General features: G+C 29.2%; 2 protein-coding genes and 1 long non-coding RNA gene across 3 annotated transcripts; 1 reads left to right on the forward strand and 2 right to left on the reverse strand.

The window, feature by feature from the left end:
• Positions 1-7,709: 7,709 nt before the first annotated feature.
• Positions 7,710-9,385, reverse strand: LOC114419722 (uncharacterized protein At4g06744-like). Its single transcript, XM_028385490.1, has 2 exons — positions 8,572-9,385; positions 7,710-8,436 (listed from the first exon to the last, which is right to left on the reverse strand). Exons 1-2 carry the CDS (start codon positions 9,344-9,346, stop codon positions 7,958-7,960), a joined length of 1,254 nt encoding a protein of 417 aa, XP_028241291.1. The 5' UTR covers positions 9,347-9,385; the 3' UTR covers positions 7,710-7,957.
• A 2,254-nt stretch (positions 9,386-11,639) lies between these two features.
• LOC114419723 lies at positions 11,640-15,245 on the forward strand. The gene is made up of 3 exons (XR_003668287.1): positions 11,640-12,202; positions 12,431-14,162; positions 14,972-15,245. It is a non-coding gene; the product is annotated as an uncharacterized LOC114419723 (long non-coding RNA).
• A 6,404-nt stretch (positions 15,246-21,649) lies between these two features.
• On the reverse strand, positions 21,650-23,669 carry LOC114419724 (uncharacterized protein At4g06744-like). The gene has a single exon (XM_028385492.1). It carries the CDS (start codon positions 23,346-23,348, stop codon positions 21,999-22,001), a length of 1,350 nt encoding a protein of 449 aa, XP_028241293.1. The 5' UTR covers positions 23,349-23,669; the 3' UTR covers positions 21,650-21,998.
• Positions 23,670-27,835: the final 4,166 nt, after the last annotated feature.

Genomic DNA, 27,835 nt, shown 5'->3' on the forward strand with positions numbered 1-27,835 from the left:
TATTAATTTAACATTTGTTTAATTTTATAAGGAATTTTCTTAATTTTATTGAATTAACAAAATAATGATAATGACTTTTAAGCCACGGCATCTATAACAATATATATATATATATATATATATATATATATATATATATATATATATATATATATATATATATATATATATATATTTAACGACTCATGTAACCCACTAACTACTCCACGTTTTTTTTAGTAACCTCTCACATTTGGATTTTCAGTTTCTGTTCTTTGAATCAATAGACGGTTGTTGTTTGTTAGCAGTTAAGCTAGCATGTAACATTGAGCGATAAGTACCAACATAAAATCACCCACTCTCTTCTTTCTCTTAAGTCTTTTTTTCTTTCTTCCCTAAAAACCCCACGTTCTCTCATTTCTGTTCCCCACAACTTCCAGTGATTTGGAATATTATCGAAACAAGAGATTTTATGGGTGATGAAATTTAATATTTTTATTTTTTCTTCATCATCTATTTCATTTTTATCTAATGAACTTTTTTAAAATCTTAATGTTACTTTATCTATTTCTTATTTATCTTAACGTTTTGAAAGCATATTGTCTAGTGTGAATATAGAGTTTTTAAAAGCATTTTTATTTTGTTTGATTATTTTTTAAAAGCACGGTGGGAGAATCTGATGTACATACTTCATCTAATTTTCTTCCCCTCTCACTTTTGCACATACTTACTTATATTTTGATTTACCGTGTTTTTTTTCTTCTGTAAATGCAGCAAGAAAGTTGAAGAGTTGAATTATAAAGAAAGAATCAACATTTCTCTTCACTCTTTCTCTTTTGTTCTCTCAATTTATCATAAGGTGTTGTAGTTTCTTAAACTTTACCCCTTTCACAATTAACATATAAATTTAATGTCTTTTTCATTTTTTTTTGCTTTAACTTTTTTTCTCCTATAAATTGTCCTGGCGATCTGCACTTTTTAGGGCAATTTAAAATTTATAAAGTAGTAATTTATCATAACAACTAGGTAGGTTGGTTTCTTCTTTTTCTTCAAACAACGTGTTGAAGCAATAAATGGCATAACCTAATATAACGTGGGATAGTTGGTGGTTCCATGCTATGTTATCCATTTATTTTGAAATTTTGATTTAGAAAAAAAATATATAAAACAATTTATCATAACCACTTTTTTTTGGCTTTATCCCTTAATTTACTCTAATTAATATCATGGCATTAATTTTTTGTATTAATTTTTAATTTCAAATTAACTTTTCTTGTTTTTTTTTATATTTCACCGTATTTGTGATCATCTCTATTTTTTTTTGTCTTTCTCTCTTCCTAATTTGAAAATTATATTTTTAAAACATTACGTTTTTTAACATAAAAATTGTAGTGTTTGAAGCAAAGTCTGAAAGTTTAGAAAGACTTGTAATAAATCGTAAGTTTATATTATCTTACTTCAATTTTTCCATCCGTTACGATTGTTTTGTCCCCCTTAAACTAAACAATTAAAACAATATTTTATGTTATATGCTCTTTGGGATGGCCATTAAGCTCTTGATATGAAGGTGGATCTATGCATATGCTCTCAAATTAAAGAAGCATAATTTGATTGGTGAGTTTGCTTTCGTTCGTTCAGGTTATCGATTGTTTTATTTTTTCTAATTAATTATTGTCTTTTACAATTTTTAAGTAGTTTATTTGTTTCTTTTGATGATTGTACTATTTTTTTTGTAGCATTTTAAGTTTTATCTTTTATATTAATCCCATGTCACTTCCAGTTGCTATAGGTCATGACTTGCCCCCTTCTAATTATTGGCAAACAATTTGGGTCTACTAAAATTCGTCATTGTGTGAGCTACAAAATTTCTAATTTATTTGTCAGAGGATTTATTTAGAGAAACAAAACTTGATATGACTCTTAAATACTTATTAGATTTCACAACTTTTATCATCCAGATTTTGTAAGATATATTTTATATGTAATTTACATACTTCTATCAATGTTGATTTGTACCAAAAATAAAAAAATCTATCGATGTGTTGCTGTAGTTTTATCGACGACCATGTTTAAATTCTCTTCTTTGCCTCTAGCTAATTGCCCATAACAGAGGCCATAAAAGGGAGTTCCGTAAGATTTATTCCATGTTTATTAACTACTATTATTCCTTTGTGAAAATGTATATTTTTAATGGAAAAAATAATCATATATTTCACGCTACTAATATAATGTTTTGAATCAGATACAAATGACAAGTCTTAATATTCCTCTATTCAAGTCAAAAAATCAGAAGTGGTGTAGTTTGGAACTTTAAAATTAAAAAAATGGAAAATTTTAAATAATAGTAATTTGAAAATAAAAAATTTAAAAACTTTGTTAGTTTTTAAATAGTAGTAGTTCATTAAAATATCCAATAAGAAACTAATAGGATATTGTTAAAAAAAGAGTAATAGGATAGTTTAGAATTTTAAAATAACAAATTGACAGTTTTTAAATAATAATAATAATAGTTTATATTCAGAATTAAAAAAATTGTCAGTTGTTTAATAATAGTAGTCTGGAATTTTAAAATTAAAATAAATTGAAGTTTTTAAATAATTGTAGTGTACTTTATTAAATATTTGAAGTGGAAAAAAATAACTATTTTAGAAGATCGATCGATATTTCATACCAATGATAACAAAAGAAATCCTTAAATAAAAAATAGTGTTGTGCATAAATTTCTAAGAAAGAAATCAATAAAATAAATAGTTGTGATTTAGATAAATTAAAAAAGACTACTATAATTGTCTGTTTTAAAAAGTCAAGAAGAGAGTATTTAAAGTATTTTGGAACTTTAAAATTAAAATAATGAAAATTTTGAAGGTTAAATGTTCTATTTATACTATTAACAATTATATCAGTACGGACAGGTCTATCTACAATTATATAGTAGTAATTAATAGGAACTAAAATAGAGACCACGGGTGTTTTTTTTTACTTAAAAAAAAACTAAATAGTACAATTAATGTTAACAAATTTATCATTAAATAAAAAACATAAACAAATAATTAGAAAAAATCAAACAAACAAAATTAATATGCATGTTAATTCATAATGAATTTTTTTTTGTAATATAACAAATTTAACCCAATAAAATATGATAACACTGATAAAAATACGAGCACACAAACTATTTGTGCAATAAAGATGTAAACACACAATTAATTAACAAATAAAGAAAACTGAACAATAAATGAAAAAAAGAATACGAACTAAGTAAATAACAAAATTGATATACACGTCAAAACATAATAAAATAAATATTATAAAAATATAAATTTAATGCATTAAAACAAGATAAAAAAAATGTGGACACACAGTTGTCGGTACCGATGTTTCTGCTCATCACAATAATAGACATAACATATATTGACTTTTAAAAAAAAAGTCTCTTCGTTCTCTTTTCATAACAGCTTTTCCTTTATTTGCCATATCTTTTTTTTCTTTCTCTTCTGGTTCTCTTTCTTCTTTCCAAGGTATTCTTAGAGAGTGTAAAATGATTATTTATTTAGAAAAATGAAGCATCGATACTCAATTCAAACAAAGAGAATATACATATGGTATTCCAAAGTGCTCAGCTACTACCACTCAACCACTTAGAACTTTAGCTTCTTCCCTGATGACATAAAGCATACGATGCTATGATTAATAAATAATCAGTATATGACAATCCTTTATTTAAATATTTTTGGTACAGTCCTTTATATCAATATTAATAAGTAGTATATCTCTTTCTTTCTCTCCAAGCTTTTCTAAAGCACATAATGGCATACAACTTTTTAATTGAATATATATATATATATATATATATATATATATATATATATATATATATATATATATATATATATATATATATATATGTGTGTGTGTGTGTGAGAGAGAGAGAGAGAGAGAGAGAGATCATCACCTTATACCACCAATCACCTTCTCTTTTTACCGCCACAAAGCAATAAGGGACGGGAGCAGTGCTGTTTCGGTTGACATTAGAACATTTGAGTATGAGTGCAGAGTGATGTATGTTCATATTTTTTTAAACACCTAATAAATATTTATTGTTTTTTATTTTTCTCTTTATTATAAATCATATTACTTATAAACTTAAAGGTTAACACATTGGTATAAGATTTTGTTGCCTTTACATGAGTGAGAAAAATCCATTTAATAAGTGAATCTGTGTTTGATTCTTACGATGTAAAATTTTCTTGGACCAGCGGCAACCACACATTGTAAGTGAGATTAATCTCTAATTTATTGGGTTGGAGAACACTTGTGAATGACATTTTCTCTAAGGCTTTCTTTCTAAGATTTTCTTTATAATTGATTAGAATTTATTGAAAATCACAATTTTTGATAATTTTTTTTTCTTATTTAATAATTTTCTCTTCTGATTTATATTAAATGAGAACCAAAATCCATCAAAATTGATAATTCAAAAAAAATTAACCAATTATAGAGAGAATATTTGAGAAAGAATATTAAAGAAAGTATCACTAATATTCCTCTACTACAATGCTTATACTTTTATCACTAGGTGTCTATTGGCATCTTATATTAGATGTCGATATATAATTTTTCTTTGATTTGGTAAGAGCTTTCCCGTGACATTTTGAAAAAAATATATATAGATATTTCATATGCTAGTTGACACGCCTCGAGAGATTAGGTCGGTCCAGACAATTTAGGGACTAAAGACAAAATAATAATAAGGATTCTTTATATACATAAATATTTTTTAAAAAATAAATATATTATGCAAAAAATAGATGTTCAATTTTATTAAAATGATCATCCATACTAATGTTACTATCTTTTTAACATTCTCTATAATTGTCTAAAATTTGTTGAAATTTTTTAATTTTAGTGGATCCCACTTCTAAATTGGTGATTTTTAATAAATTTCAATCAATTATAAAAAAGGAAAAATTACATTTTTGGTTCTCCCAGTTTATCTCTAGTTTCGGATTTGGTCTCTTAGTAATTTAATTCATGAATTTGGTCCTCCTATCTTGTAAAATCGTGCAATGTTGGTTCCCCATCATGTTCTGATTGATTAATAAAAATAACAATGCATTTCATCTTTCATAGAGTTGACATCCAATCAAAACATGACACGTGAGAGTTATCATTCAATGAGAACGTGACATGTGATAGTCAATATCACTTGTTAACAGTCAATGTCCATTTGTGACATGGGGGATCAACATTACATGATTTTACAAAATAAGAGAATCAAAATCGTGAATTAAATTACCGGGGACCAAATTCGAAACTAGAGATAATCTGTGGAAACCAAATTTACAATTTTGCCTATAAAAAAAGTGTTAGAAAGAGAATATAAGATAAAGTATCCCTAATATTTCTCTTAAAATGATATGGTTTATGATATTAGTGAATAACATATGATTTTAATAAATTTCAAAAAGATGTATAATATTTTTAATTCAATTTACTCATATGTTATTATCCATCATTTAATTTACACCTTCCATTATTTTTTCACACACTAATATTTATATAAAAGGACACCCCTTAAAAAATAGTAAAAATACACATATGCATATATAATATTATTTTTAAAATAGTTTCATACAATTTATTTTTCATAACTTCTTCTCTCTCTCTCTCTTTTTTATATTCCTTTCTTATCACATTTATTAAATTTGGCATACACTCTCTTTTTATCCTCTTCATGTTTCTCTTACCATTAAAGATACACCTCCCAAAAAATTATACCTCCTCAAAAATATGCAATCATCGTTTTCAATAAATTTGAAGGACACTATTTTTTTTCCTGAATGTTTTTTTAATAAAAATAAAGAAATACTATTTCATTGTTTAAAGTGGATAATATATTATTCTTATTATTCTCAAGTCAAAAATTAAATTTTACTTTAATAACAATTGATAGCCAATTAGAACTTTAAACATATCTAAATAGAATAAAGATTTTATATCATTTGAATTGCTATCAAGAATTTTTAAAATTAAATATCTTTTCTCTAACAGCAATTTTATAGTATTTCATCTTTTGTTTAATTTATATGAATTTGATTTTTATGGTATTTAGTCAATTATTATGATTATTTTAATTGTTAGTTAAATTTTATATATTTATTTTAAAATTACAATTTAATTTTTATATTTGACCCTCCAACAAAATACTTAGCTATGTTCATATATTATCTATTATCAACAAAATATTAGTATCATTTCAGATTAAAACTTACGTATAATTTATTATTTATTAATATACTAAATTTTAATTTATTTATCATTTAAGTTTTAGTTTGTATTTCTTATCTTGTTAAAAAAGCAAACATGTCTATTATTAAACATCCATCACATGTTGATATGTCATAATTGACTAAAAGTTTATTTAACATTTGTTTATGAATATAAACATTAGAAGAAGAAAAAAACTAACAACTAAAAGAATGATTCTTTTTAATCACATATCATATTATTTTGAATGAAACGAAATATAAAATGAAACAATATACTTTTAGTCTATTTATGAAAATGATATAGATTTTTTTTACTATATACCTGCATAGTTTTTTTTTTTAAAGTTTTTGACCCCTCCTAGTATGTCTTGGGCCATCACCCCTTCTATCAAGGCCTAGGGCCAGCCCTAAAGAGAGAAGAAAAAAAATATAAAAATGATATATGATGTGATAATAAGAAGAAAATAAAAAATAAAAGAAGTGTTTATAGAATGCTCAAATATCATTAGATATTTGAAGGTTGAACAAATATTTGCAAATGAGTATATTTTTTTGGTTTTAATTATAAGAACAATACAGACTCAATGCATTAATTTGTATTTATATACTCTTAATTAATTTATTGTGAAATATATTAAAAGACACTCATTCATTCCTCACACAAGTATCTATATATTTATTAGCTTATTAATAATTTAAGCCACACTTGTAGGTGAAAAAAAATACTTAGAATTACGAATAATGTCATTAATTAACTATTACTTTTTTAAAATTTATTTTATGAATAATTTTGAAATAAAATTTAAATGTATGATATTATTAATTAAAATTAACTAATTTAATTATTTTTGTTATTGTTGATGAATTAATTATTTATTCCACTTTTATATGATTAAAGGGATAAAAACTGATGGAGTGTCAAGAAAAGAAGAATTAGAAGAAAAAAAAAAGGTTCAAAATCTTACTTGACGTGTGTTTGTATGATATCTCTTAACCGTTAGAGATCGACAATCTATAAATACGATCATTATAATTCATTTTTCTTTTTGTTAAAACACATTACACAAGTATTCTCTCCAAGTGAAAGATTATAATAATTTTATAGAATTAGCCTTAATATTAATAACTAAAATAACATGAGTTAATGATATTAGTGGAAAAAAATAATATTGTATTGAAAAGTTTACTTTCCCCATCCCATAATAATGGTGGTATAAGAAAAAAAAATTAAAATAATTATTAATTTAATTTTTTAATATAACATTAATTACTCTTTTTTATTTTTATTCTTTATAATATTAATAATACAAAAGTAAAAAGTAAAAATAAATTAATGATTATAAAATTAATTTTATAAAATTATTATTTTCTCTTATTTATTTATTTATTAATTTTTTTGTTTTTATGACAATTATAATAGCATATAGGAGTACAATTGAAGAGGAAATAACATTAATCGAATTACACACAACATCATCTCCTGAGATTTTTATTATTACAGTAATCAATTTGCACGTGCTGTACTTCACCAGAAATCCTTCAGAACAATTTTTCACAACTTTCTTCTAATTTAGCAGAGATATAAAAAGAAAAAAAATGTGAAAAGATGAGTAAAAAAATTTATCATAAACACAACTTCACTCGTTATATTCTGTGTATGCATGTAAATCAAAGTATATATACCTCAGTCCAGACTTCACAATCCTTAGTTACAAAACTACTCTATTTCTGGAAAGAGCAGAATATGACAGCAAATGCCTCTTAGACTTAGTTCTCTCTTGCGGTTTGGTCCAATGATGTTGAATCTGACACGGTACGAAGTTAAACAACGCAGGGTGCGAACAAGACCTAGGAATCAAAAAGAATGCCATGCACTCCCTCACCGATCTCTGATCCGGAAGCCCGAAAATGCAGTTCTTCCTCACATCAAGAACACCCCTTTGAATCAGCATCATACACAATGGTCCCACTTTAGTAAAATAATTATAAGACAACGAAAAGTTCGCCAAATTCCCCAACGCACACACCACTTCCGGAACCTGTCCGTACAAGAAGTTCCTAGCTAGGTTAAGCTGCTCCACTTTCTTCAAGCACCCAAATGACCATGGAATTGGACCAGTTAAGAGGTTCCCACCAACATCAAACAATGTGAGATTTTTCAAGAAACCAATTTCATAAGGAAGACAACCTATTAAAAAAAATATAAGGAGTTATAAAATTGACTTGGAAAAGGGAGAAGGGAGACGTGGTTGGTTTAAATCGCACATATCTTCACTAACAAAAAACTAACAATTATGGATCCAAAAATAAATAAAAAACACACCTGTTAAAAGGTTGTTCAATAGTAACACTTCGATCAACGTGGACGAGGCTTTGCCAATGCTACGTGGAATGGGGCCGGTGAATTTGTTGTTGGCTAATGTTAGATAAACAACTGGGGCGTTGCCTAGGTTGTTGGGAAGTGTCAGCATGAAATTGTTGTCGTTGAGGAAAAGAACGTCTAAGGTTTGCATGAAAATTTGTGGGGGCAATGTGCCGCTGAAGGAGTTGAACCTAATGTCCAAGAAGGATAAGGTTGGGATGTTGAGGACCGATGTGGGGAACGCCCCAGAGAACAAGTTGTTGCTCAAATCGAGCTCGTAGAGGAACTTGAGTCCTGCAATTTTTGGCGAAACGATGCCGGAAAATTTGTTGGAGTTTGCATGGAAGAGAGCCAGGTCAGGGAGTTGGTCGATGAAGCCATCTAGGGTTGGAGCGGTGAGCTGAAAGCCGTTGAAGTCGATCGAGGCGATGGTTGTGGCAGTGAGGTTGTCCGGTGGGTTGTCGCAATAGAAGCCTGTGTAGTTGCATATGTTTGGACCAACCCATGTTGATGTTACTCCACGAGGGTCTGAGGTTATTGTGTTCTTGAAGGTTTGGATGATTGGGAAGACCTGTGCGAGCCTCTGGTCTATGAAGTTTAAAATGTTGGGGACCAGTGAGGTTGGATCGGGTGGTGGTGATGGAGTTTCAAGGATTTGGGAATCTACTAAGAGAAGGTGAAGAAAGAATAGGGTGAGGAGTGTTGAAAGTGATGCTAATTGCTTAAATAAAACCATGCTTTCGGTTTCTGAGAGAAGGGTACATGGTTGAATTGTTTGTATTGGTTAATGATTTATAGTGGTATTGTGGATGATGGTTTTTTCTTGGGTCATATGATGAAATGAGGTTGTTTTGGTAAGATTATTCAAAAGTACTTTTAGACAAAGTCCATTCAAACTTTAAGTTCACCTATAAAATATTATTTATTATTAAATTTTATAAAATAAAAAAATTACATATTGAGAAAAAAGTAAATATATTTGTTAAAAAAGGCAAACATATAGTTTTTCATTTAAAAGTAAAAAAAAATTTCTTAAAATTTACTTTAAGTCTCTCTTAAAATAATTACGGTTGGATTAGTTTTACTTCTAAGGATGTTTGTGATGTAATTTTAATTTAAAATTAGTTCGAATCAAATTAGAAAATTAAGTGTAGTGTAGTTTAATTTAAATTATTTATAAAATTTGAATCAAATCAAATCAATTTTTGACTGTTTAATTTAAAATTGTTTTTAATGTTTTAATGTTTGAAAATTTTGCTAGTAACTATTAAAAAAATATTTATTATTAATTGAACAAAAATTTGAATAATTATTAGTTCAACAATCAATTATATAGACAATAAAATTTCAACAATTAAAATTTCAGTAAATCAATAATTGTTTTCAAATTGAACAATGCTTGAATACTTAAATAATAGTCATTCAGCTTAACGGGATTGATTCATTTTGGTTTGGAAAAAAAAAAAAAGATCAAACAAATGACCATCAGCTTGCTTCGATTTTTTATTTTTTTTTGGGTTGCCTTTCAATTTTACGCTGGATTTGTTTTGGTTCCGAGCACCCCTACCTATTTCTATGAGAAGAAAACAAAAAGAAAAAGATGAAATAAGTTTTTACTTAAGCTCAAATTAATTTATAAGAAATATTTCATTTTTTAGAAAATTATAGGAAAGAGTTTTTATAAATTAATCTATGAAGATGCTCGTTTTTTCTCATTTTCTTTTTCCATAAAAAAATGTATCCGATAAGTTTATTCAAATATTTCCACGATTTAATTTACTTGTTTTTCTTCTTTCCATGATAGTGGTGGTGGATGTTTAAGTAGGTTTGTGCACATTACGCACTTGGAAAGAGGTCAAGCCCACCAAGAACTTGTGCTTGGGAGTTTGGTAAGGTGGCATTATGCGCGCACCACCGACTTGAAAATGGAGCACATATTGTGGCTTCCCAACTTTGCAAAGTAAACCACAAAATTAAATGGAACATGCGAACACTTTAGAGTTTTTATACATTGTAAACCACTTATAAGAGCCACTTCTAACTTAAATGGATGTTCATCAGTTCAGTGCTCTCCCTATATAATTTATACTAGTAAGAGCCAAATGCAAAACGTGATTTGTGATTGAACCTTTCTGCTATCTTTCCTCACAAATCAGTGACCCTTTGATTCATGGTGGACATCCAGTTTACCGTGGCCATTCATTGAACTACTATAAGTCTTTTCATGGGTGTTAATATCGAGTCAAATTAAGTCAATGAACCTATTAATTCAAATGAAACTAATTAAAATGGTCTAAATTAATTAATTTAAATAATGAATTCGTTATTTTTTAAATTAAAACTAAATCAATTATAATCCCTGGATCTGAGTACGTAAGGGAGGCCGAATTTTTTTTTTTTACAAAATTATTTAAATATTTAACTTCTAATAAATAATTATTTACTAAATAATAAGTTTAACAAAAATATTATTACTAATTAACGTGTAAAACTAGAGATATAATTTACTAATAGAAGAAAATTGAACAATTATTAGTTTAAAAACTTACTTTTCTTCAATAATATTTTTTAAAATTTTATATTTTTGTATTATACATAAAGAGTCCTAAGGGAGATAAGGCCCCTATTTGACTTCCCTTGAATCTTATGATCATTGATTTAATTTTTAATTAAAAATTTTCCGTACTTCTCAATCTCAATTAATTCAATTATCTGATGAATTTTATTTTATACTATACATTTATAACTTTTAAATTTTATTATTTAGAACTCCCTTTTTTTATTATTTTTTTCATTCATTTTGCCCTTGGTATATAGTGTTTTTGGTCTTTTGGCCCTTTTTAATATTTAGAAATAGCTAAATAACACACTATTAAAAAAATAATTTTTTACAATGTAACTTTGACGACGATTCTAAAAAATCGTCTTATATATAAAGCGGTGAGAATTTTATAAATAAAAATTTTCAACTAAAATAAGTTTACAAAAATCCTATTAGAAAGTATCATTTGAAGACAATTTTGCAAAAATCATCTTCCAATGATTGATATTCGATGACAGTTTTTACAAAACATTCTTAGAAGTGTAAATGTCTTGGCTTTCACTTTCCTTCTCACTCTCCTAGCTACTGTCATTCCATTCGTTGCTATGTATTACAACCCTAACCAAAACCTCTTAGCATTTTGCGTGGACTCTATCTTTCTGTTGCTGAACTCCTAGGCAAACTCTATCTTGTCAGTCTCCCTCCCTGCCTTCTCTGCATTCATTCATTCTTTCTTTGTATCAAATTCAGAACAACATGTATTCGTCTTCGGGCTTGATTTTTTGAGGGTTCCAAGGGCACAAGGCCCAACCCATGGACGACGAAAGCCTGAACGGGTCTTCTCGCGTTCCATCGCCAACGACGATGTCGTTTAAGGCAACAAACGACGCGTGGGATGTTTTGTATGCAGTTGTAGGGCAAGTTGCAAGGTTGAAGATGAAAGATTTAGTCTCTTCAAAGTTTGATTTCGAGAACAGTGGAGTGTTGGATGATCTTCCTCCACCTATTGCGGAGGAGAATGCATTTTTTCCAAACTAGGGTGTTTCCCAGGTGAGTTACTTAAAAAGGTTAAAATCACATTCAACGTGTTTAACAAAATGCGTGAGAACTTGCATGTTAAAATGGGGTGTTGTTTTTGGTTTGTATATGTTATCTTTTTTCTATTTTCCTCACTCAAGATTCAGGTCCATTATCCTTACTCAAGATCTATTTTTTTTGTTCTTTATTTTTCTTCATTTTTATGTATTTTTTTACTAACACCATGCTTTGATTTAATAGACAAGGCCTAGTTTCAACGCTAAAGGGCTTTTTGAATAGAACAAGTTATATAAAAAGCCTAAAGCAAAAACACATACCCCAATCATTCAATTGTGGCATGCGAATGGTAGATGCCCTAAGGACACAATACTCGTTAGGAGAACCAAGGAAGAGGATGTTCTGAGAGCAAGTTCAGTCAAAAGGTATGGTAGGAAGAAGCACATAACAATCCCTCAAAGTGGTCATCAGGTAAAAACTGTATTGAAGGGTACAATATTCTGCAGCCTAATGAGTTCAGCTTGTCTCAGCTTTGGATATTAGGAGGCTCATTTGGTTAACAACATTGTAGCTTGCTGGCATATACAAAGAAATAAGAATCAGTATTCATTTATACCAAGTGTGAAATCTAAGTACTTGCCCTTGACTCTGAATTATAATTGTAAATTGTAATGACTGTTGTGCATGATAACATGTTAGCCCTTATTTATATAGTGATAACAACACACGACTATTCACCTACTAGAAGATAAGCTTTGATGTTATTTTTTTATGCATCGCTTTGATTTTTTGTTTTAATGTTTGTGCTAGTCCAATTTTTTTTTATTATTTTCTTTTATCAAACTCATTTCATGATATTTTGCAAAGTGATGCATATCAAGCTATTGGCTACTAAAATTTTCTTACCTCATGATTTATTCAAGTCAATAGTGAAATAGCAATGGGTGCAACCATTTCCCCAATTTCTGCATACCGAAACTCCCAGTTCAATATTAGTATACTTATCTGGAAGGTATAATCCCAAGAATCTTCCTAGTGATTAATCTGCAAATGGAAACCAGCCTTTAAGCATCTGGGGTCTCATCTCATTATTCTTCCGACTAGGTGTTTGGCATGCGGACCACTATAATGTCTCAAGTGTTTGGATTCTTCAAAACCCCTATCATCTTACAAGCATTTGTATGAAACAAGACATGTGGAGATCCAAGCCTATGTTTGCTAATTCATAGCTAATATGGGAATCTTGAGTTTTTACCGTGTTCACTTATTAATTGGCCAGTAAAAGCTTTTTTTTTATCGAGTATCAATAGCATTCTTTGTGGTAGTGACACCCTACGTAGAATCATCCTTATAGCACAGATCCCTGGTATCTCCTCCCAGTTTCTTTTGATCAGGATATGGACCCTAATTTTAATTGATGATGGGGACACTGTTAACAATTCAGCATGCAAGAACTTTAAAAAGTCATGAATTGATTATACTCATGTCTATAAATGCACAGAACACATGTTATGTTTTCAACCTTCATTCCCCTTTTAATTTACACACAATGGTTTTTTCTGTTGATAAGCTAAACAATATACTTTCATTTGTACAACATGCTTAAGCAGAAAAAATTAAATAATACAAGCATTTTAAAATAACAGCAAAATTCTGAAGGATCACAAACATATGTTGTCACACTAAGAAAATTAATTAATCACATTTAATTGCATCAATTTTAATTATAAATATTTTTTTCTCAACTTACAATTTATTGAAACTTGGTATCAAGGATAAAAAAGATCTTATTTTGGAAGGTATGGCAATGAGAATAATCTTCTACAGTTTACCTCAAGGAGCATTTTGAAAAGTTAGTTTTTTGAAGTTATATTGTTTTTTACTTGCAGTTTTGGCCTATAGTTGGTTGGGTGAATTACCAGTATATGCCTATGCAGCTCCATGTTGTATTTCACAGCTTTGTTGCTACTTGCTGGTGAGCTACATCTTTCAACTTGCTATTTATTACTCTTCCATGATTAGTTCATGTCATCTCTCATTGGCTCTAAAATTAATGAATAAGCATCATTAGTTGATAATACTATGATAGGTATGCATTTGTAAGTTACAAAAGGTTCTTATTGAGTGATGTGAAATCATATTTACTCTAAGAAGCAGTTTCAATTTTTGACTTTATGGGGAAGGTCATACGAGAGGATAGCTTTTAGAGTGGATAAAATACTACTGATATTTGTTGAATTTTTGCAAGAGCTACCATATAAGGCTTATGCCTAGTACTTGCTACCAAGTATGATATATTGTTGTAATTTGATATTCTGTTAAATAGATTAAAGGTAGTATATTTTTTATATAATAAAAGGAATGGAAATAAACATAGCCCATTTGAATTGAATTCCATAAATGTTGATGGTGCTTATTTTATATTGAAATCCTGATTTTTAGATCATAACAAAAGTTATTTATCTGCTTATAATTTATAAGTTTCTAGGAAACATATTCTTGGTGCCTGCTATTTGATGTCCTTGCCTTCTTTTTTAAAACAAAACAAATTCCTAGAAATTGGGTTTAATTATGCCAGTATGTTTCTAAGTCACTAGGACTTTCATTTTACGTACATGAGGTTGAAGTGCCATAATATGTTTTAAGTAAAGGCATTGTGTGAGTGACACATGCTGATTGCTTTGGTAAGTTTGGTTTTCTACACATTTCTCACTTAACTAAAAACATTTCTTTGCCCATTATGCAATTTGGAAATGTAAATTGACTGATGATATTCTTTACCAGATCTCGCGCATCCCCTGGAATGGCCTTTTGGAATTTGAAGGTATCCTTTTCCTTGTAGACAATTGCAATGTAGACAATTCTCTGAAGTTGCACCAACACAATTCTTATAGAGGTACTTGTTAGAAGAAATGATAATTGGAAAAAGTTTAGTGCCTCAAAGATCTGTGCTGACAAATTAGCATCTATTAGGAAGTTGATAAAATCAAAGACGCTTAAAAATTGACTTTTATGCTCTTGATGCACTTACATCATGCTTTTTGTGATTCCTTATGAACTAGTCTGCTCACTATTTCTTGGCATGCAGTTTGTTCATAGGAAGTGTATCCAAAGATGGTGCAGTAAGAAAGGAAATACAATATCTGATATCAGTAATTATGTTGGGGCTTTTTTCAATTTATCCATGATTTTTTTTCTTCATGAACTGCCTAAATATAAAACTTGAAATAATAAGTTATATTTCACTCTTTTAAGGCATTTTCACCGAATTATTCTCTTCCACGAGTCAGAAGAAATGCAATAATGGCGATTGATATAAGCTAGTAATTTTAAACCTGTGTTGGACTAACTGATTTTTATATGGCTTCTAATTACTTTCCATCTTCTAAAAGGTTTTTCTTAATGTCGTGTGAGTTGTGAGCTGGAATTTTCTATGTAAGCCTTTGGCTACTTATTCTTCATTCTTGTGTCTCAGATATGATGCCTAGGAAAATGATCCTTCACATCATGACAAATCAAGATGCCCAAATATTTACTACGTTGCAGAGTAATCGATCCCATTACACACATTTGAGGGTACAATAGTTAGTTCAATATCCCCCCCTAATTTGATACGATTTGTCACTTTTCTATGTTATATTCTGACATTAAGAATGCCTCGTGTGTTTAGTTCATTAGCACTTTATCCTTGGGGTTGTTAATACTTTATCATTTAGCTCTAAAAAAAGTAGAACTCAACAATAAAACTACTTCAAAAATATTAGTTTTTATCATAATTGATCAAATTAATTATATATCAAGGTCTTTATTATATATCTTTTCTGATTGCATGATTGATGAGACTTTGGCAAATGTACCACGTAGTCACAAACTAATAAATTAAAAAGTAAGCGCCTAGTGTCATTTTGCATGATCAAAGGTGATTCATAAGTTTTGAAACACAATCTTATTTTTGAAAGCCAAAACAAAACACCATTTTATTGAAAAAGAGAAGAATACCAATTTTAACATAAGGTATGTTAAAACCACTCCAATTAATTACAGATTACAAAAGAAATCCAAAAAATCCTAAAACTGTAGAAAATGATTCATTGGCTCTTTTTAGTCATCTTTTTATTTCCTAAAATTATAAGGAAAATAAAAATAATGGATACTAATCCTAATTAAAGTTTAGAAAATTAAAAAAAGAACATCTTCCACTCTAAAAATTGTAAAATTAATTCATTTGAGGGCAAAATTAATGAGTTAAATTTTATAACGACGGACTCAAAATCTCCTTAAATGATGGGAAAAATTGAAAATTAATTAATCCAAGGGATTATTAATAACTATATATCCTTGTCACATGGCTTTCTTTATAGGTAGTTTTCATAGGAAACTCTGGTGTCAAGGCACTGATACTAAGCATACCACAAAAGCTAAACATCCTTAACCATGAAATGGCAAGTTCATAAAGCAAATTCTTATATTTTTTATATAATTACAAATTACTTTACTTTGGGATCACTAAATTTACAATTAAGACCGTCGGAAGATCGATCAATGAAGCTATATCATTGTTGAAATCTCAAGTAGTTTAGTTTTAAAAGGATATATATAAAATATAGTTCTTTTGTTGTAAAAGAATGATACTGGCTTCTTTATTATTTTTCAGATTTGTCATATAAAAAAGAATTTAGAGTTGTATGAGAATGACCCATCAGTCAAACTTGTGATATTAAAGGTAAAAGAAATTATCTTATTGCATTGATGGGGAATGACCATATGAAATTAAATTTGTAGTTTCTTATTTAGTTAAATATTTTATCTTTTGAGTTGATTAAATTTTTCTTAAATGAACTGTTTTTTTATTGAATATTGAGGTAGCTATTTATGCCTATATGATTGTTTGATTAGTTTCCATTATCATATTGAAGTAGTAAATATCCTCTCCTTTTCAGTGTTAACAAGGTAATGGAAAAGCTTTTTATGCCGATGGTCATGTGGTATTAGTTGTTATGTCTTCAATTGCAGGTACAATTTGTCCAAACTAGCAAAAATTATGAGCAAAAGTCCCTAACTTCCAGAAAGGAAAGTCTTAGATTTTCTTTTCTTCTGTGAGAAATTTTGAGACTATGCAGTTACATAAACAAACTAAATCACTTTGTTTTGATATTTAACTACTTATGTCAATCTCTTGAATAAAGCCAAGACACTGGACCTATGCTGCTAGCTTTTATAGGAAATCGCTTACTCTAAACCACTATAAAAAGCCTAGGGTGAGTAGGGTTAATTAAGTCTCAAATCTTGTATGTGCTAATTCTATAATAGTATCTAAATACTCCATGTATCTTTTTATAATTTACAAGATCTTTTTAATTAATTTATATAATTTTTTTATTTAATTAATAATATTAAATTTATTAATAATTTATAATATTTTTAAGAAAATTATCCTTAATTTTTCACTTAAAAATTATCCTTATTTTTTTTTTCAATTAATCGATTATTGGACTTCCTGTGAAGCCTTAGATTTTACTACCCTCACATTCTCTCTCTTGGATTTTCTTTATACTTCATACTCATTGTTTGCTTATGTTCTTGTTAAGTTGAAATCCAAGGGCATATAAAAAATTGCCATGTATTCCTAAGAGTATTGTAATGTTAGCTATATTTTACATGATTTTAATAGTAAGTTTTGGATGTTGGTAATTTTCTAGTTGTAATTTTTGTGGATTTTTTTGTTGATATATCCCTTAAACATAATTTTAATAACCCTGTCTTTCAATAATTTTGTGGAGTAAATACACTTAAAAAAATGACATCTAAAACAGAGTGAATTAGAACTTTTTTCATTAATTTTTTTTAAAAATACATTTTAAGACGATTTTTCAAGAAACCGTCTTAAAATTCTCAAATTTTTTAACTTTCTTTTTTTGTTTTTAAAGAAGACATTCTAAGACGGTTATCTGAAAACCCGTTTTAGAAAGTCTCCAAATATCATCTTAGATTTCTCATCAATTTTTATTTTTTTTAAAAAAATAATTCTAAGATGATTCTTTCAAAAACTGTTTTAGAAATTGCACTTTCTAAGACGGTTTTTCAAAGAATCATCTTAAAATTCTCAATTTTTTTTATTTTTTTATAAAAAATTCATTCTAAGACGATTTTTAACTTAAAACCGTCTTAGAAAGGTGTCTTTTTAAGACGATTCTAAGCTAAAAACCATCTTAGAGTGATGGATTTTTCTAAGACATTTTTTTAAACCGTCGTAGAAAGTCTTGACTTTCAACCGCGTTAGATTTAAAGACGATTCAAAATCATCCTTGAAGGAGCCTTACAACTATCGTCATATAACATTTTTCCAGCAGTGACACCAGTCATAAATGTTGAACGTAATTAAATGTTTAATTATAATGTATAGAACACGGTGTTAGTATATATTTTAGAATATGTTTGGCAAAATTAATTGAAAAGTTAGTTGAAAGTTGAAAAATTAGTTGATAGTTGAAAGTTGAAAAATCAATTTATTATATTTTTTTCATTTTTATCCTCAATATATTTTAAGTCATGTTTGGTAAATCTAGTTGAAAAATTGGCTATATTTGGCAAGACATTTCAATTAGTTTTTAGCTTTTTTTACTAGTTGAAAAACTTGTTTGACTGTTCAGTAAACAAGTTATTTTTAGTAATTTCTAACATTTTTTGAAATACCAGCTTTGACTTTTTTATATTTTGTTTCATTTTTATACTCAATATATTTAACCAACTTCCTAGTTATTTTTTTTAAAATAAATCATGATTTTATTATCTTTCTATCATTTTATATTTTTCAGCTATTTTAACAGCTAGTTTGATTGAATACTTATAATTTTGTATGCTAGTTTTTTCAGCTTCCCGCTACCAGCTAGCTTTTTAGCTAGTTTTGCCAAAAATAGCCTAAATTATAAGTGTTCGATAAAATTAGTTGTTGAAATAGCTGAAAAATATAAAATGACAGAAAAATAAGAAAAGTATAATTTATTTAAAAATGATAACTAGGAAATTACATAAATATATTGAGAATAAAAATGGAAGAAAATATAAAAGTTAGAAGTTAACATTTTAAAAATGTTATTTCAAGTAATGTTTAAAAAAATGATAGAATTTACTAATTTTTTTTTGCTAAATAATAAAATAAAATTTTTAACTAATAAAAAAAATAAAAATTAACTTAAATACCTTATCAAACATAACCTTAATGCGGGATCAGAAGCTGATGCAAAGTCGACCCCAAAACATGATTTGCTTGTACTGAAACTGATCATGAAAATGGAAAGTTAAAATGGTTTTACGTTTAGATGGAAATGGTTTATGTTTATGAAAGTTAAATATTAGTATTATTTAAAGAGTAAATATTAATCATTCTTGAAGTTTGGTAAAATTGTATAAATTTTCTATGTCTTGTTAACATTTAGTATAACCTCCCTTATAGAAAGGTTACTATAATGTCTATCAGGACAGGAGGTTAGTATATATTTTTCAAAAATTAAGAGAGAATTAGTATAATATATAAGAAAAGATCAATGTATAATTTTTAAAAGTTAAGGAGGGTTAATTTAAGAGTAGATAAAAGCAGGAAAAGTTTGTTTAATTTAAAAAAATGTCAAAAATAGTTAATATTATTTACTCTTATCTAAAAGTAATACAAAACTCTTATTGTATAAAGGCATACCTAGATTTATGAATGAGACATGCTGTATGAGTATCTAGTGGAATTAAATTATCAATGAGTTCTTTAAGCACGTTAAAAATTTGTTCTAGAGTTGCTCTACCTACTAGAACACTTAGGAAATTCACATGTCAATCACTTACATTTCTCTCATTAGATTATCTGTTCCACTCATAACTAGTTTTAACTCGATTATTTTCTAATATTTATTGTACTTCACAAGTCATGTTAATTTGTTGATGAACCGTATCTCCCATCTTTAATTGTCGGAGTTATAAATATTACTAGGTTATTCCTTACCTTGGGATAGTAAAAATTGTATAAGGTGTCCCTAAAGCTATTCTTGTAATAGGATTAATTATTGTTTGAAATTATTTTAAAATAAGAAATTATTTAAACGTTTAATAATATGAAAATTAAAATTTTATATAAAAATATGTGAGGACAAAGATTTCTTAAAATACCTTAATGTATTTTTTCTATCTTAATTTAATTATTTAAACCAATCAAATTAATTTGATTTAATTGATTAAAAACATTTAAATAATTAAATATGATCATTAAATTTTATTTTACGTCAACTCCAAATTATAATATAGGTCATCATCACTGTTTTCCATCGATTCGAAGTCATCACTTATCATTTTCGTGGGACTTCAATTTCAAAGTGATTGATTTAGCTAGGTGGCCCACTGTTACAGACTGGAGAAAACCGTATCAAAGACTATTAAGGAGCCCATATGCAAGTAATTTGGGCTACATCACCTGTCTTTGCTAGCCCTTTTCTCTATATACATTAATTAATCATTACAAAAATTGACATATTTTTCATATGACGTTATTCTTTTCTGGAAAAAAAAATTGTCACGTCAAAATTACCTTGAACACATCATCCACATCCATTTCGGACCAATCAAATTTTCTTTTGGTCTTTTGTCAACATGAAAGAGAGGAAAAAAAGACGAGACGCGGGAAGGGGAAGAACAACTGGAATCCAAATATACCATGGTTCTTTTTCATCCATCAATTGTACGTGTTATCTTATGTTAGCAAAAACCAAAACCTTGATGACTTGACCCTTACAAAAATAAAAATAGTAATACTAATAAGAAAAGGACAAAAATAAATCATTCTCGAAGCAGTTGAGAGTTTTGATTTTTTTTAAGCTAACTATTAGCTACCATGACGTTTGTCTTTGGCACTAATTATTAATCACTTGCAAGCAAGAAATCAATGACTTTTATGGCATTATACTATGAAAGAGAATCTTCAATCTTATATATACATCAAGCAAATTAAAATTATTAAACAAACACCGCATTTACTTAAACACCCGAATTAATAAATTTAGTTTACGTAGTCATTTCTCATATTTTAGTTAAGCCTTTTATTCCGACGAAATATTGTAGTTAAACTTGGCTGCAAAGATGAACGACTCAAGGCCTAAGAAGTAAACGCCTGAAATCAATGTCCGAACAAAACCCTTATCTTCTTGAATATATTAATACATTGTACGCGTTCACTAGCCTTTATAAAAGGGAACATGACGAAGACATTTCACCAGAAGAAACTGATGTTGATAGAAAAGAAGAGGGGAAGGGCGAGCAAAGAACAAAGAACAAAGAAAATAAAAGTTGTAGTGTACCAAAAAAGAGAGCTATAGAGAAAGACAAGGCAGCTTTAACATTTAATAATTTGCTTTTAGCAAGACTCATATCATCCATCATGTGTTCGGTCAGAAACAAACAAAATTCGATTTGAAAGATGGCATATTAACACAACCCATCATCCAAATATAGTACCAATTTTATTCGACAACTTGGGAAATTACATTTGAGTGACACCAAACTTGTAATAGTCAAGATGCCCAACTCCACGACAGCGCTTATTCACGGGGCATACAAAATACAAAATAACAACAGCTAATCATGAAAGAAAAACATACAAACATAACCACAGTAATAATATGAAACCAGTGAACAGGATTTGAATCAACGCATCAGAGGAGAGGTTTCTATCTGACCAGAGGATTGTTGTGAGAAAAATAAAAAATGAAACCCAACACAAAGGCAAAGTCCCGCCTGCACAAGGGACTAATATGAGCTATCCTATGATATCTGATCACAATCTGAGACGATGTGGTTTGAGAGTCTTGTAAGTCACTGGCTCAGAAGGTGGACTAGTGGGCTTGCTCTGCCTCCCCCAGTACGATTTGCACGGAACGTAGTAAAATGAATTCGGGTTCGGACATGTTTTCTTTGTTTTGTAAAACTGGTAGCATTCTTTGGGAGACTTTTGGTTAGGAAGCCCCGGAATGCAGTTTCCTGACACATCCAAAACCTTGGACTTTATCAAACTCCAACACGAAGGTCCAATTTCGTTGAAATAATTGTTCGCCAAAGAGAGATTCCCATTGTTGCGGATAGAAGGAATTTGGCAAAGGTTGTCGGGAACACAGCCGTAGAGCTTGTTGTGCGCCAAATTGAGAAATTGAATTTTCTTCAGGCATCCGAAGGAGAGCGGGATGGGACCGGTCAAGAGATTTTCACTTATATCAAACACTACGGCCTTCTTGAGGTAACCGATTTCGAAGGGCAGACACCCTTCGAACTGGTTCTTCAAGAAGAGAACCTCGGTGAGGTTCGGCGCGTAGCCCACGCTCTTAGGGAGCGAGCCCGAGAGGCTGTTGTGGGCAAACGTGAGGTACCGGGCCGGCGTGGACCCGAAATTCTCCGGGAGGTACCCCGTGAACTTGTTGTTGTTCACAAAAATCACGTCCAGGTCCCTCTCGAAGAGTTTCGGGTCAATGGGCCCGGTGAGCTGGTTGAACCTGAGGTCCAGGAAGACTAACTGGTTGTTCTGAATTGCTTGCGTTGGGAACTTGCCACTGACTTTGTTGTTACTGAGATCAAGCTCGAAGAAGAAACGGAACCTGGTAATGTTGTTGGGGAAGCCACCGACGAAGGAGAAGTTGTTGGAGTTAACGTGGAAGAATGTTAACTCGGGTATGCTGTCGAGGAGACCCGTGAGGGGCAAATTGCCACCGTTTTTAGTGGCGAGTTTTGCTCCGTTTAGGTCAAGTCCAGCTACTGCTCGCTGCTGATCGTCTGGGAAATTGGCGCATCGTACCCCATTGAATTTACACGCGTCTGTGTCCTGGCTCCAGTTTTGCGTGTAACAATTGGGGTCGTCGATTGTGGTTTTGAATTTGAGAAGAACACGTTTTGCTTTCTCCAACCGGCTCAGTGGTTTTGGTGGAGGAGGTGGGCAATATGTAGGGGGAGAGGGAGAAGGAGCAGGTGAACCACCTCCACCAATGATGATTTCAAGTGTTTCTCTTTTCTCTGGTTCCCCTAATGCTTCACTTTCGGATTTTGCTATTGCCTCCTCTTGGGCTACTACCACTACCCCCAGTGAGAAAGAGCATAGTAGTAAGAAGGCTAAGAAAATGGACTTGGTTTTTCTTGCCATGGTGTTGAATGAGAAATGAGAAATGAGGAAGGAGTTTATTGTGTTCTTATCGAGTTGTTATTGTGGGATGGGCTATATAGATATATATATATATATCTTATCGTGTGTGGAAGATTATTGGGGAGAAAAGTCAAGGGGGCTTGAATTCGATGGAGCTTGAAGATAATCTACACTCTACTCTCTCGTGAGAAGCTGTTGTTGTTGCGCTCTCTCTTTCAGAGAAGGACAATGATTTGTTTTGTTCCGGTGGGTCGCCAAGTTGACACGTTCTCCATCTTTTAAAAGCCAAATACTACCAAAAGAAAAAGAAAACCATTGGACCATCACTATAAATTTGACTCAACTTTTTGTTCAGGGATATTTTGCAATTTATGTTGTTTGTGGGTTTTAATATGTATTTAATATTAGTAAATATTGTAAAATTTGGTTTAATTTATTTTTAAAAATTGTTGAAGTAAATTTACTTTTTTTTTGCATTCAATTTTTTCAAAAGAAGTGTCTAAATTATCATTTAGATCATGTTATATTAGTGACCGTCCTAAAATAATGACACGTGATATTGCATATTTAAATGTATTTTACATTATTAACTAATATTAATAAATTTTCTTAAAATTTTAAAATATTTTTGAAGAAATAAAACCAAAATTATGTGCAATAACCAACCAATATATTAAATCTTTTTATACAATGAGTTCGGTCCATTACTATAATTAAGCCTGTGTCTTAATGACAATGAGCTAGCCAATATAATAAATTCGATTGACTTGTTATCCAAAGGTTGTCCTGACACCAGTTCTTCGTTTTCAAATAGTCCAAATATCAGATAATTTTTGCTGCAAGGTGGTGATTTTAAATGGAGTCATGCCCTAGGGGAAGATAATCAAGTGGCGGATAGACTTGCTAATTATTGTCTATGTTTAGTTAATCAAGTTATAGTTTTTGATGTTATTTTGTAATTTATTTCTAAAGCTGTTTTAATCCGTAGCTAACAAGTCTATCCGTCATTTATTTACCTTTTCGTAGGTTTTAATACTATGGACAGATGTAAGTTCTACTGCATTTTCTCGCAGGTTTTAATCCTATCGTGTGTGGGGCTTTTGGCCCCTTTGATTAAAAAATAATAATATTAGTATGTGTAAAAGACTAATTAATGCTATGGACTCTATATCAGTACTATAAAACATTTGCATCAATATGCAACATTTCGTGGAACCCATAATGCACTATAAGCCTTTGTCTTAATGACATTCAGCAAAATGTCCCTTAAGATATATATACGAAACGTAATAAATTTGCTAGGCTTGTTACATTAATATGAATGATTCATACACTTCTTTATTTTTTACAAAAAATGATTTATGCACTCTGTATCTTTGTGATTGACTAACTTTGACAATTTCATATTTGTTGCACGCTCTTTTTTGTCCTAATTAAAAGTGTTAATAAATCAGATTCACACACGAATAATACTAACTTTTTAATAAGCGACCCAATATATATATATGGTTATCAAATTCTCGAGTTAACTGGTTAATTTTTACGAGTCCACTTGTCCTCTACGGATTGACTCTTGAGTAAACTCTTTTTTTAAGAGACTCTCAACAAACTCTATGAACTTTAATTCGATAGACTCTCGAGTTTACCATCGAGTCAACGAGTTAACAAGTTAAAAAAATTAGACTAAAATGTAAGTTATTTTTTATTGTTTTATGTCTGTATAACATTCAACATACTTTCATTTATTTTATTATCAAATCCTTGTTTTTTAATAACATCAAATCCTATATGAAAATGATCTATCACTACTATAACCTCTGTTAGTAATGATATATTATTACTAAACTTGATTATTTAAATATTCTGAGCTTTATGATTTACTATTTTATTTTATTATATTGTTAAAATGTTTAATTAGAATGTTATTTATAAATATTTTATTATTATTTTCATATGAAGTAGACTCTTATGAATTGAGTCATGAGTCGAGTTTATGAAACTCTCACAAATCTGCGTAAACTCTCGAGTTTGATAACTTTATATATATATATATATATATATATATATATATATATATATATATATATATATATATATAATATTCCATTTTATTTATGATGTAAATCAATATTCCAAAAAGTCACCTTCTAATTGATCATTGGCGCCTTGTACTTGCACATCATAATTAGATGTAATTTCATTCCTTCACTCCAAGTTGAAGTTTGAACTATATAGCCAATCATTAATGTAACAAGACCACACTTCAACCCTTCTCAACGGCCTTTATATGCTAGAGACATCAACAAGAGATCTCGAATTTGATGTTCAAGATTTTGAACCCATATTATGAAGATTCTTACTTAAATAACATTAAAAGTAAGCCACACACATTTTTTGAACAAGTTAGGAACGTGATTAACAATTTCTTGATCAAAGTGAAAGTGCAAAATATTGAACTGGAGTTCTCTTAGTAAATCTACATAAACTCTACAAAAGCATATGAATGTTAGAAAATAAAAGATAATAATGTATAATAATGTTAAACTTAAGTGGTTGAAATAGTCACAAGGAATAGTTGAATTGTCACCCTTAAAAACTTGTTGTCCAACTTTTTTGGGTCATCATAACATTAATGCAAAGTATTTATCATCTTTTTTTTATAATTAACTCCTGTTGGAGAATTTAATGTTGTAATTTTCTTAAATTTAAATTTTCTATTAATACCAATAAAAGTGAAAATCAAGAGAGGGACAATGATAATTATATATAGGTTTATTATAAGTGATAAAAGAAAAAAAAAGTTGGCTGAAGTTTTTTTGAAAAATAATTTTAATATAAAAGGAAATGAGTTCATTGACTTCTCCGTTGTTTCTTCTCGGCTTCTTCTTTACTCTTCTTTGTTTTCTTTTGACCTCTATTAAACCTTCTTTCTCTTTACTTTCGTCAATCATTTTTTCTTTACAAGTTCCGTAGAAGTTTGTATGGGATACTGCAAACAAACTTTTTAGGCCAGTGATTATCATGCCTGAAGTGCATCAGTGATTTTTCACTTCGGCATCAACACTTAAATGTCCAACTTTAACGATTAAAGTTCTTACCACTATATTGTTTGAGTTATTTATAAGAAGATCCTTTATATGGATGGCAACGCGTCGCTTCCGGATAAGTTATTAAAAGGTGAAGGTGAAAAAATAAATACATTCTAATCGCTATCGGATTCAGCAAAACCCACAGGGAATCCACTTCACAAATTATGGGATATTATTAGTAATATCTGTAATAGTTGTTGTTAAACAGAAATTTTAAAAAAATGTTTAAATTATATTAAATCAGTGATGTTAGTGTACCAAAAAAAATCAGCAATGTTACAAAATAGAGTAGTTGGGTTATCCATTTTATTTATTAGAATAAATGTTAAAATTACGTAATTATAAATGTTTAATGAATGTTTTCACAGTTCTTGAAAAAAAAACATCAAAAACTAATAATATATTATATCAAGTATGTCTAGTAATTTTGCCTAACGATCTAAAACTTCCAGGCACAACTCTGTTTAAGATACTTACAAAATGAGCCTTAAAAGAAAAACCACAACAGATTCCCGAGAGATAACCTATCAAATAATTTCAGTTCCTCATAGGCATGCATTGCCATTCATTTGATTTTGCCAACTCAGTTTCACATGCCTATCTTTGGCCAAAATCTATAATTATAATGCAATTAGCTCGTTTGGTATTTGGTGTATATATTTACTATTCTCAATTATTGTTAGTTTTTTTTTTTCATTAACAGTTATAAAAAAAGGAAAAAAATATTACCACTCATTAATAAAAAAAATCGAAACTACTTATTTTTAAGAATTTTAATTGAAATATTACCCCTCTCAAAACTTTGACAACATAACATAATTAACTGTCTCACTATCGCACAAATCTAAATTTCTTTGTAAATAGGGAGGCATCATTTGCCCCTAGTATAAGATAATGAATAATCTTCCTCGCTCAATACTAACTTGAGGATCTCATAATTTAATTAAGTTACACCGTATGATCGAATGGATAATGAAGAGAGAGAGAGAGAATAATTTAATTAGTTAATGATTATTTTTAAAAGATAAATAAATAAATAAGAATAAATACATAGGTATTAAAAATAAGATTAAATCCATTCAATAAAAAATCATTATTTTTTAACTTCTAGGACATTAACATTGTGTTGTGAAGGTTGTCTGTACCAACTTCATTTAGCTTTCAGATTGTCTTGGTATCATTTTTGAGCTATTGCTTGATCTATTTTGATGGTGTCGATTGTACCATCATCTAATGGGTATTTTAGTTTTAGATGCATTGTCAATACCACCGCACCTAACTTATTGATCGAAGGAAGACCAAGGATAATTTTGTATGCGAACGGAGCATTTACCATAATGTATTTGATTGATAAAGTTTTCTTCTAATTTGGCTCCCCAAAGGTTGTTTCCAACTCAA

This window comes from Glycine soja, chromosome 7, assembly GCF_004193775.1.
Source record: "Glycine soja cultivar W05 chromosome 7, ASM419377v2, whole genome shotgun sequence".
Taxonomy (NCBI): Eukaryota; Viridiplantae; Streptophyta; class Magnoliopsida; order Fabales; family Fabaceae; genus Glycine; species Glycine soja.